The following is a 12,440-nucleotide window of genomic DNA, read 5'->3' as shown; positions in this document are numbered from 1 at the left end:
TCTTGAGGTGTGGAAAGCATCGCTCACTCGGAGAATGTTTATTTGCTCTCAGCGTCTCCTGAGAATGTAAAAGGGAACTGCAGCTTTACCTGCAGAGGGTAGGCTTGCAGCGCCCGTAAAGACTGTCTGGAGTAGAGACTCAGTGCTGGAGGCCCGAAACCGGCAGCAGACCCTGCACTGCTCCGGTTGTGCCATTTCCTTAGGCTTCACCGAAGGGCATCTTGTGAGCAGCCTTCCTCCCGCCCCCTCCCCGTGACTGTCCCTGTGCTTGGGCTGCAGGTCTGAATGCCATTCACATAGCCATGATGAGCAACAGCATGCCGTGTCTGCGGCTGCTGGTGACTGCCGGGGCGGACGTCAACGCCCAGGAGCGGAAGTCGGGGCGCACGGCACTGCACCTGGCTGTGGAGCGGGACAACATCTCCCTGGCCGGCTGCCTGCTCCTGGAGGTGAGGGATGCACGGATCTGCCTTTGCATTAAATTCCCAAGGAGGATTTAGGAAAAACCGTGCAGAGCACGATGGTAGGAATGCTATCCAGCTTTTCTCCTTACATTCAGCTCTGCTTATTTACTCTCTTCGCGAGGCTTCCAAGGCGCCACTTCCGGCATTCCTGTCACCACTTGCCCAGCCTCTCTACCTGGGGAGCTCTTCAGTGGCAGGGCCTGCCCCAGATAGAAGCTGGGCGAGTAGGATGACCCAAGGGGCTGTGCAGACAGGGGAGGTGGTGACTGAAGGGCTGGAGAACCTTTGACTGACCCTCGTCTGTGTGGGCTGGGTTTTAGGGTGAAGCCCATGTTGACAGTACCACCTACGATGGAACTACACCCCTGCACATAGCGGCCGGGAGAGGGTCTACCCGGCTGGCCGCTCTCCTCAAAGCAGCAGGTAAGGCGGCCTGGCAGTGAGGGATGGAAACTGTCATCGAGAACCAGACCCAACTCGGCAGAGCAGCTGTGTGGCCTTCGTCCGTCACAGACGCGCTGCTGGCGGGCAAGAGTGAGGAAGAGATCTGTGACCCTCAACTGAACTGCTGTGAAGGCGCTCCTCCCACCAGGGATCCTGGGCTTCATCCTGATAGGCGTGTTAGCTTTTACTCCCTCATTCACCTGTTTGTCTTGGGTTTTGCTTGTTTCAGTCAACTCCTATGGCAAGAGATCTTCTTAAAGTTGAGTTTAATTTCTTACAGAAGTCTGAGCAGTGCCAGCCTCAGATCATGTCAGAAGTTCCCAGAGGAAAAAATTTATTGATGTAAAAAATAATTTTAAAACTTCCTTTGCAAGAAAGTTTTCTTAAAAGTTGAAATAATAGGAATAAACCAGGGGTCGTGTATTGGTACTGTCATGTGCGAGGCACTAAAAACGGTGAGCGTTCATTGGCCTTACTATGTCCCAGGCACTGTGCTGGGCACTTTACACGCGCTGTCTCACTTAATCCACAGCAGCCCTTTGAGATAAGTACCATCGTTATTATTCCCATCTTAAAGCCGAGGAGACAGACTGCAGGGACTTCTGATCCCTGTGCCACGGTCCCGTAAGTGGCACAGCTGGGAGTCACACCATGTCCGTCTGAACTTCCAGACTTCCTTCTCTGCTGTTTGTCTCCCCGCCCTCCCTCAAGGATTTACAGGTGTTGGTCCATTTAATCCTCTAGTCCTGTGAAGTATGGAAAATTATTCCTGGTCATCCTTGAATCTCTATTGCCTTGTATATTTAGAACCTCAAAAAATGTTTAATGAAATTAGTATCTCGAGTCTTCCCTAATATCTGCTTTACTTTAGAGGTTATTAAATTTTTTTTAGAAAGTAAATGCTTCATAAATTAAGAAAACAGAGCGAGTTAAATACCTTAAAAAACTGAGTCTCGGAAGATGTAGGAACCTTTTCTTTGGGGGCACTACATTTTTCTGGCAAGTAAAATCATATCCAAAAACCATATCCCCCCCAAAATATCTCTTTTCTTTTCTCCTTTGTCAAGCTGAGCTTTCTCTGTAACAAGAGCAGTGCATGTGTGAATAGTTTAGGAGGTCACTGGTTATAATTAAGAACTGCCTTCAGACAAGAAGCTATAACCCTTTCAAAAATGCTTTATCTTGAATTCTCAGTATCCTATGAAAGGAGTAGCAAGTAACAGTTTCTCTACTATATAAAGGAAGAAATTCTGGTGACAAACCTGGTCCTGAGCTCAAAGTCATGAAGGTCACTGAAGGAACAGACATAGATCAGCCTCTCGTCTTCGGTCCTGTAAATTGTTCCTCTTAGTTCCCCCACTGTTTTCATGGTCAAGTGAAAGCCACTGCCTATAGATCAGACTAGGACTGGGAGAATGGAATCAGAAATGACACGAAGATCCTTCTCTGACTCTCATTTTGTGCTCTCCTGTTAGTGAAGTTGGCACAAATCAAGTGTTCTCCCAGCAAGAGAAAAACAAGTCCTTCCCCAAAGGGTGTTCTGAACTGACCGCTCTTCACCAGGCGCCGGGCTAGACTCTTGTGAAGACAGTCTCTGGGCCTGTGAGAAGTAACTCCAACTCTCGTCTTTGCATTACTTTGGTGTTTTCTTGCTGCAGGTTAAGGAACAGACTAGATTATCCAAGATCGGCCCTAAATTTTTCAGTAACTATACATCCAAGGAGAAGGTGTCTTCAGTGTTTTTTGTGTAACGATCAGGGCCCTGGTGGTGCCGTCCTCAGGAATGAAACTGAACACGTTCTTGCTGCACAGAAGCATCTTTGTTCTTTAGAGCAAGTGGGTGAAGAGGCTGAGAAGTGGGCAATGGCGGGCGTGAATCTGAACATTTAGGACCTTGATCCTGAGGGGCGCCCCCTCCCTGTAAACCGCTGTTGTTAGTCCTCAAAGTAAAGATGCATCGTTCAGTTGAAAACTATCCTATAGAGTTAAGTGTGAGAGTTAAGTCTTTTGTTTTTGAAAGTGTCCTTGGCTGTATAGGATATCATCAGACAGCTTTACAGTCAAAATAAATTAGAATTTAAAAGAAGTTCTCTGAATATTTCAGTGGAAACATGTTTCCGTATTAAAATGTACCCAGGTAATTGCCTCTAGTAGCTACTGTGCTGTGCCTTTAGAAATGTGACCCCTGCGGGCAGTTAGAAGTTGACCAAGATCTGGGTTTACCTAATGCTGGGTAACTTGACTTCTCAGGAGCAGACCCCTTGGTGGAGAACTTCGAGCCTCTCTACGACCTGGATGACTCTTGGGAAGAGGATGGAGAGGACGAAGGAGTCGTCCCTGGAACCACACCCCTAGACATGGCCGCCAGCTGGCAGGTCAGTGTGGCTCCAGTTTGTTTGATGGCAGCTCCTGAGAGAGCTAATGGTTCAGGAATGCCAGAACAGATGGTCTTCCTGGGTCTTCTTGCCCCAAAGCACGTGCCTTTTGGTTTTTAAAAAAGTCAACTTGTCAAAAGACGTATTAACCTTGAAAAGCCTATCCATGAAAGATCGAGGTCAGCGGAGTTCTGAGTGTGAAAGTGTGTGCCTGGTCAGATCAGAATTAAGCTGTGAGAGAGGGTCAGACAGGAGAAAAGGCAAAATTCACCTTCGAGTGCCACATCCTGAACTCACACCAGAATCATTCCCATCCAATCTCTGAGGCTAGATAAGTGTTATGATTTACTTAAAACTTTGGTAAGTGATTTCTGAACATAAAAAGAAACGGAGGATTCTTCTGAGGATTTCAATAAATACAAGCAGAGTAACCAGACTTAAAGCCTTCCTCAAAACTCCCCAATGGCCTGAGATCTGAAGGTGAAATGCAGTCACCAGGCCTTCCCGGCCCAGGGGGAGGAGGCAGAGGCAGAAGGCGGGCAGCATCCAGGTCTGCGACACAACAGAGTCGGCTTTCTCAGGGGCCAGTGCTGCTGCGCATCCAAAAACGGCTCGTCTGCCTCCCCACGGCCAGGCAGGCTGCAGTGCTGAGGGACCCTGGCAGAATGACCACAGGGTTCTCCTTCTCTGCTGAGCCCCTGGCTTCCCAGAAGCCTCAGCACAGAACACAGAAAGATAACCCACTTCAGTGACCCCATGATGTCCTCAGCTGGGTCAGCCAGAACGAAGTGACGGCAGAGAACACAGGAGGGCTTCCTGAGCTGTGGAATTTTTTTTTCTTTTAATCTGAGACCTTTCTGGCCCCTCAGTTAAAATGTAGATAGTGCTAGAAGGCTAACGCCAAGCCTTGTGAGCATTTCTACACCTCAGTTTGAGCAAGTTTATAAAATTCATTCTCATAAGCCTTTTCCTGGGGGTGTGGGGACAGCGAGGGAGCACAGTGTCACAGCTCTGAGGCAGCTCTGCCCTCACCCTGGCAGTCAGGGACACGTCACTTCCCAACGACTCTGACCAGCTCGTGGCTGATTTGGTCCGCACGTCTGCCTCTGTCCTGCAGAAGGACCATGGCCCTGGCTCTCGGTGGGGTTGGGCTGCGTCCTCCTCCCCGCCTCACACAGCCCCTGCAGAACACAGCCGTCCGGCCCCAGAGGGCACTGGGACTGCCTCCTGGGCGATGGCACTGACTCCTTTCCAGTCCTCCATCTTTAGGGTGCTAGACCCCTAAGGAGGACATGCTGAGTTCTTTATTACAAAGAAACAGGTTCTCTTCCTGGTCTCTTTAATGTGTAATGTTTCCCCATGTTTTTCTTCTCCCTCAGGTATTTGACATATTAAATGGGAAACCCTATGAGCCCGAGTTTACATCAGATGATTTACTGGCACAAGGTGAGCTGCAGTGGAAACAGATTCTCTTACCCAGTGTTGTCTCCGTGCTGTTGATTAAAGAGGCTGAGGGAGAACCGGCCTTATCCAGGGTGTACTGTGATTCTGCGGTGGCTTACTCAGAATCAAAAGATCCTGGAGGCATGCAAAGGAGACTGTCCGGCTGTGATCTCCCAGAACCAGCTGGCCTGCTGCTGACGTCAGGTCCAGGAGCTTGACTGCTTCCGTGGGCACGGGGCAGGCGGTTGTGATCACCCCAGCGAGGGCCTCTGGTCGCATGGGACAGCCGTGTTTCTTTTTCATTTCCTTTAGGAGACATGAAACAGCTGACTGAAGATGCAAAGTTGCAGCTCTACAAGTTGCTAGAAATCCCTGATCCAGACAAAAACTGGGCCACTCTGGCACAGAAATTAGGGCTGGGGATACTAAATAATGCCTTCCGGCTGAGTCCTGCCCCATCTAAGACTCTTATGGACAACTACGAGGTAACACACCATCTCACGCTCTTAACCATGTTTACTTGACTCTGTTAACAGCACTGTCTGGGGCCCGGTCCCCTTCTCTCTCCCTGAACTCTGAGGAGCAGGATCAGTCCTTCCCCTGTCCTGGGAGGGAGGCCCCGGCCAGCGTGGAGGCCACCTTCCTAAGAGGGCTCTGCTCAGTTACCGTGGGATTTTCCGAGTCTCCAAAGCCCTTGAGATTTCCTGCGAAGATGCTACTTAGACGGCAGGGCGGTCCCAGGACCTTGATCCCCTGAACAGACTCGATCAACATGCCTCTCTTCCACCCCCAAGGGCACGCCTTGGTCCTGTGTCGGGACACGGAATCAGCTTTCTGTGAGGTGGCTGCAGGAGGAGCCACTCCCTGGGAGGCTGTAGTTTCTGAAACTGAAAGGTAGAAGAACATGGGCTGAAATGATTCTCTGTTGAAGATTTCGTTGTTGGCTCCTGTTTCTCAGTGGTTTTCAGAGCTTCGGCTTCGGCGGACATACTGCGTGAGCGTCCCTCCAGGCAGAGTTTCACTGCCTCAGCACTTCTGTCTCTGCTCTGTGATTTCCTGAGTGATCTTTGAGGTGAAACAGGAAACTCGATTCAAAGACAGTGCGTTTTCTAGCCGCTCTTCACTCCGACCTTTCCAGGACGGCCGGCTCGCACCCTGGCAGAGGGAGGCGCGTGGCGTTGCGTCTTCAGCCTGCCTGGCTGTTCCTTGCAAAGGTTTGAACACAAGCACATCCTCTTTCTTCCTTTCTTTCTCGCAGGTCTCTGGGGGGACGATAAAAGAGCTGGTGGACGCCCTGAGACAGATGGGCTACACAGAAGCAGTTGAAGTGATCCAGGCAGCATTCTGCACCTCAGGAACCGCAGCCCCCAGCCCAGTGACGACCACCTCCCAGGCCCCCTCGCTGCCTCTCGCACCTGCCTCCACAAGGCAGCAAATAGGTAAAGAAAACAGACAGAAAGGCAGTTGAGACCTTCTCCTGCTCCCCAGGCTGCTGCCTTCAGTCTCTTGGGATAGGGACGTCTCCCCCACCGTGATCTCTTGAATACACTGTGCTGTCTGTCTGTCTCCCCCCGGGGCCCACAGAGTCTACCTTCCCCCACTCCTGACACCACCGTTCAGGTGAGGGGCTGTCCCCAGGAACAATCACATTGACACATGAGTTACTTAGATTCACAGTAAACATGAAAAACATGATGTGGTGGTTAAGATAAATATTATTTCTCTAACTTCTTAAATTTAAAAAAGAGAGAGACAAATGTGGAGACCAAGGTTTATGGGATTCCCACGCCATGGGTGGATGCTGTGATTTTTGCTGCCCGCCACCCTCGGTTCCTCAGCCTCCTCCCTGCCAGGGTCTTCTCCTTCTCCCTTCAGCCTTTCCCCGTTCCACTGGCCTTGTCTCCCACTGCCTTTAGTACCATCCCACCTAAAACACACAAGGTAACGGACTCTCAGCACAGCCCAGTAATCCTATTATTTCCCTTTAAATTTACTCTCCCACTCTCTAAACAACCATTTCATGCTCTCTTTCTAAATCCCCAACACCCCTTCCCTCTCCCTGCACATCCACTGTCCTCACCTCACACTCCCTTGAGAGCTTAGAAACATCTAGAACTCTCTCATGTTTGCCCATCAGATCACCAGCCCACCTGCTCCTGTGCCCAGCTGTGCACCTTCCCTCCAGGTTCCATGGATTAAGTGTTTGCACCCTAGGTGGAGAGCTGCTCTCCCTCCCAGCCCGGCCGTCACCATGGCCAGGTCGCTGCTCCTCGAGTTCTTGCCTCTCTCTCCTGCATGAGCAGCTTCTCCTTCCCGACCGGATCACTTCGCAAGCATGCTGTCATTTCCCTCGTCTTTCCAAAAGAAAACAAACAAACAGAAAAAAACACTCCCTTGATCCCACATCCCCCATAGCTACAGCCCAATTTTTCTGTTCCCCAAGCAAGCAGAGCTTTCAGAAGACTTTTTTGGAGTTGTTCTTCCCTTGTCCTCACTGTGTCTCCTCTCCTTGACCCCTGCAGTCGGCTCCACTAGGCCTGCTGTCGGCACGATGACCAGTATCTGGTCAGATCTCGTCACCATCCTTCTCAGCTTCTTGACCGCTCCCAGCATGTCGCAGCCGACCACTCCCTCCTGCTTCAAACAGGCCCCTCTTGGCTCTTCCACAGCACACTCACCTCGCTGCCTCCTTCACGCTCACCTTTTAAAGTCGCAGCCCTGTCTCCTCCTTACTCACGAGGGATTCCTGATACCCCACCTGAACTCGGAACTGACCGTGTCCATCAGAAGCGCCCGCACTCCAGGAGGTTAGGACAGAGTCTAAGACTTGCCCACGAAGACCTCCTGGTGCTGACTGATGGTGGCGCACCCAGCCCGGCGAGTCTCCCCGTCTGCAGCAGCCACTCCCTCCAGTCGGCCGCATTGTCGCCTCAGATCCTGTGGCAGCTCCTAATCGGTCTCCCTGTCTCCAGGCTGGGCACCTCCCTTCAGTCCACTCTCTGCACAACACGTAGTGGGATTATTTTTAAAACTTAGTGAGATTCTGTTACTCCTCTTGTATACCCGCCAGTTCATTCATACATTCAACCAGTCTTTATTGAGCACATACTGTGCACCTCCCACTGTTTGAGGCTTTGAAGGGAAGGCAGTAAACAGTAGAGGCAACATCCCTTCTGTATCCATTCTCACTTTAAACATTGCTTTCACATGCCCTTCCTTCACCCCACCACCCTGCAGCTCCCTGGGGCTCCTTCTGTTCCCCCAGCTCACTGGTCTGATACAGCCTCAGGGCCTTTGAACCTGCTCTGCCCTCTCCCTGAAAAGATCCTCCCCTGCTGGCCCCTCCTGGCCATTGAGTTTCAGTACCAGTGTCACCTTGGGGAGTAGGGGTCGGGGCTGTACGTACTTGAGAAAGGAGCAGCACGTCCATAGAAAACAACTCAGACCTGTCTCGACCTGTGCTCCTTCTGTGCGCATAAACAAAGAAAGAGGAACATACTTATGTCTTAAAAAGCATTAAGCCCTTGATTAGTAGTTATTTTTAAAATACCTCAGAGTTCATAGTACATAATAGACACCCAATAAACATGCGGTGATTGAAGCAATCAGTCAGTCACAATCACCATGTCACTGCCATTAAAGTTGTCATATGCTAATGCTGAAAGACAGCATTTTGGTTAGTGTATATTAGAAGTCACTCTCTCCATACAGCAGATAATCCACATTGTTCAAATCTCTGAAGACACTTGTCAACAAGAATTCTACCTACATGTCCAGTAGAGACTCATTTTCATCAAAATACCTTATTTTTCTGTTACCAAAATGTCTCTGAGGCGGCGCATTGCGTTTACCAGCATAAGCGGCCCAGAGCGAGCTCATGTTTAGCCCCTAGGTCAGCAGTTTCCCCATCTGTAAAATAGGTGATACAGTGGTTGGAAACACACACCTGGTTTCTAAGAAAAAAAGGTGCACTTTGAGTCAAGAGAACTCAGAAAGGATTCTGATAAACACGAGGCTAGATTGCAAGAAGGAGATAGGGAAACCTTTGGCTAATTTTGATGTCTTCACAGCTTTCCTGTTACTGCCCCTCACCCTGCTGTGAGGGAGCGGGCGGCGTGGCAGGGGGTGGAGACTTGTGGCGACTAACGCCCAAAGTAGCCCGCAAGCCTTTCAGTGAGCCCGCTAGATGGGAGGGTGTGCAAGAGCGAGGGCTGCCCGGGCCCCAGTGAGTCCCTGCTTTCTCCTTACAGACGAGCTCCGGGAGGACAGCGTCTGTGACAGTGGCGTGGAGACCTCCTTCCGCAGACTCAGCTTCACGGAGTCTCTGACCAGCGGCAGCTCACTGCTAACTCTTAACAAAATGCCCCACGATTACATGCAGGAAGGACCTATAGAAGGGAAAATTTAGCCTGCTGGCAATTTCCAACAACATGTAAACCAAAGCTCTGAAATTCCACCACGCTGTCCAAGAGAAGGAAGGCCAAGTGCAGCCAAAGGTGCTCCAAGGAAACCACCTGCTCGGATCGTTCTGGACTCCATTCAAGGCCTTGGAGAGTTGGCTTCCTTCCCTGGCTCTTAGCTGAGTTTAATTGGGCTCGTTTACAGATAGTCTCTTGCAATCACGGCACCTGGCTGGGTTGAGGCCTCGCTGGGGTGCGGTGGCTTATTGAGCTTTACCAGCTGCTTTCTGTGGTCATCGCTGCTGTCCCTCTGCTGCATTCCCACTGTCACTAAAAGGTGTCGCAGTCCGCACCTGGTGTTCTCTCTGGCCGTCCAAGGCACACTTGTGCATTCAGATTAAGGATTAAGAAAAGGGATATTTTAAAATGAGTCACTTAGTATATAATAAAAAAAGGCCCCCTGCTTTTTCTGATCTGGTTATCTCTGTGATTTGAAAAAGAACATGTACATGTCAATATTTAAACATGGTTACAATCAGTGCTGGAAATGGTATTTTCCCCTTTTTCTGCATTTTGCTATTGTAAATATGTTTTTTTAGATCAACTACTTTAAAGGAAAAAATATTGGATTTATAAATGCTATTTTTTATTTTACTTTTATAATAAAAGGAAAAGCAAATTGATGCCCTCATCTTGTTTGATCTGTGCAGATACTTTTCTAAGATGATTCCTCGTAAGCACAGGGTCATTCCACAGCCCAGTTACCACATTCACATTTCCCTTTAGAATCAACTTGTTGACTGAGAGATGGGCCAAAAAATTATCAAAAGAAAAGTATTTTAACCTGAGATGAAAGCTTTGGGTTTGTCAAATCCTTGCTTGGCTCATCCCATGTAGGCGGTGTCACCTTACTTTCCTCCATCTCACGCAAAACTAGTCCTCCTCAGCCCTCAGCGTGTCCTCAGGGCCTCCGTGATACAAAGCGCTGACATTTCTGCATGCCAGAGGGTCTGCGACAAGAAGCCTTCCTGCGTGAAGCTTTGCTGAACTCTTCACTCAAAGAGTTGGAAATAAGGGAGGAGAAATGAAAAGTGTTTGAATGATGTGCTGTGGCAGACACTGAGAGGTGCAACCAAGGCCCCTCTTTCACAAGGACTTGTCAGCCCCACCGCTGGGAGACATTTGTCAAATGGCCTCTCGCTGTCAGTTCCTTCGGAGATTGCCTCGGCTGCTGAGAGGCACCTCACCCACTTCCACGAAGGCCCCGGGCAACGCTGACGTGGCGTGTGAAAACCTGTCCAAGTCGGGACAACACTGAAGGGCTGTTTGAGCTCCAGAGCGCCCTCAGGGGTGGCTGAGGTGTTGTTTGGGTCTGTGTCGCAGCTCAACTCTTCCCTCTGCCTTGCTGCTGTGTCTGGCTGCTCCCTTCCAAATGGTGGTGATCCCAGGGCACTCCCAGAGAAACGTCCTGAGCGCGAGTCTCTGTCTCAGAGCCGGCTCCCCAGAACCCAGCATGCACAGGGGCGAGGAACTAATGCTGAGCAATTTTGCAGAACATGCAAAGTCATTTAATTTTGAAAATAACCCAATGAAGTATGTAGAATTATCCTCAATTTATGAAGAAGGAAACTGAGGCTCCAAGAGTTCAAGCAGGCAATGGCTCAGCTGTTTCTGAGTTTACAGCCGGGTCTGTCTCACCCCAGAGTTTATGGGATAGAGAATTATCTTGGTAGGGTAAGAAGGGAGATTAAAATCATTGAGTCCAGAAACATATAGGAATTTAGTATATAATAAAGTAAAACTCCAAATCAATGAGGAAAAGACAATCAATGAGTAGATGCTCCAACTGGTTAATCACTTGGCAAAAAAATCAGTCTGAACTCCTCCTCCTCCTTTCGTCAAAATGATTTCCAAATAATTAAGCCATAAAAATACTAGAAATCGTGAATGAATAATCTTGAAATAGAAAAGGACTTCCTAAGCAAAACTTTATTGTCTGCTGTAAAATAGTTTGGGCTCTTTATTTTACAACGTGCCCCAAATAAATGAAATTAAAAAAAAAAAATCTCCTTCCATTTTCCATTACACTGCCATTTCTCCATGAGCCCCAATCCATTATTCCGGTTTTTGAAAGTTGTATCTTTAAAGTGAAAAAGACAGCTCTGACTTTCCTTAATTCTCCAGCAACAAGCCCCTGCCTCTTCCTCCAGCAGTTCCTCTTGGTGGCAGGCAGCTACTTTCCAGGCGGCCACTGCAAGGTCTCCCATCTTACAGTGTGATGCTGACACTCCTCCCACTGAGGGAAGGGGCCTGCGTCCTTCCCTGTGAGGCTAGGCAGGCCTGCGACAAGGGTGGAAGTGATGCCAAGTGCCTTACAAGGGTAGGTCAGAAAACGCAATTCAACTTCTGCCCAGTCTCCTGGGTTGTTCCCTCTGGGAACCCAGTTACCACGCTCTGAGGAAGCCAAGTGGCCACATGGAGAAGCCACATGTGAGTGTTCAGCCAACAGCCTTCACTGAGGCCACAGCCAGTGCCACATTAACCGGCAGATGTGTGAGGGAACGACACCTTAAGAGGATCCAGGCTTCTGCCATTGAGTCGCACCTGTCTGGCCTTCAGGCTGCCTCAGGAGATGCTGCCTGAATAGAGACAAGCAGTTTTGCTTAATCCTGCCCACATGGCAGGGTCATGATTAAGTTAAAAACGGCTCTAGGTGTGAGTTGTTACCATTCTCCAGGTCTCTAACCTGACAGCTCCCATACCAGAAGCTCACTTCAAAGAGAAGCTGGCCCCAGGAGGAACAGCTAAACAACTCATGCCGAGACTAAAAATAGCATTCCCCTTCTTTAATAAGAGGTTCTGTTTCTCTTCCGTTCCAGAAACTTCCCCTTCCTCCTCCCAGATCTCAGTGCTGGCCTGACTCTCTGCATGGTGCTCTAACGAAGGCTACCAACACTGTTGGTTCCTCTGAGAAAGGCATCTCTCATATTGTACCAGCAGATGGGGGTAAACATCAGAAGGAGTGCAGGCGATCAGGTGGAAAGCTACAATGGGCCTGAAATAAACCTTCCCAGAAAGCTTGTCTCAGCAGGAAGCCACTGAAAAATAGCCTCCTCAGAACCTTCTTCATCTTTTGAGGTTTCTGCACTCTGCAGGCATAACCTAGACTTTTGCAGGATTGGCGGAGTTTATTTTTTGGCAGAAGGAAGCCCTGTGGCTGCTCATTTACCCACCGGAGTCCCCTGCACTAGTTATATGTGGCGTGGCTAGTCCTGGTCACCACCATGGAGTGCAGCCCCACAGACTGGACATCC

The 12,440-nt window shown here is 49.5% G+C and overlaps 1 protein-coding gene across 3 annotated transcripts in view; it reads left to right on the top strand.

Annotated features, from left to right (window-relative positions):
- Nucleotides 1-11,140, top strand: part of NFKB1 (nuclear factor kappa B subunit 1) — a 103,509-nt gene extending 92,369 nt beyond the window's left edge. For 2 of the 3 annotated variants that reach the window (XM_046656074.1, XM_046656075.1), the window contains 7 exons: nt 280-449; nt 785-887; nt 3,159-3,283; nt 4,663-4,729; nt 5,039-5,211; nt 5,985-6,165; nt 7,249-8,965. In XM_046656074.1, coding sequence (XP_046512030.1) covers nt 280-449; nt 785-887; nt 3,159-3,283; nt 4,663-4,729; nt 5,039-5,211; nt 5,985-6,165; nt 7,249-7,538 — 1,109 coding nt within the window. In that variant the 3' untranslated portion in view covers nt 7,539-8,965. The other variant, XM_046656076.1, reaches the window with a different exon arrangement.
- Nucleotides 11,141-12,440: the final 1,300 nt, after the last annotated feature.

This window comes from Equus quagga, chromosome 3, assembly GCF_021613505.1.
Source record: "Equus quagga isolate Etosha38 chromosome 3, UCLA_HA_Equagga_1.0, whole genome shotgun sequence".
Taxonomy (NCBI): domain Eukaryota; kingdom Metazoa; phylum Chordata; class Mammalia; order Perissodactyla; family Equidae; genus Equus; species Equus quagga.
This window is presented reverse-complemented; position numbering and strand designations above follow the sequence as displayed.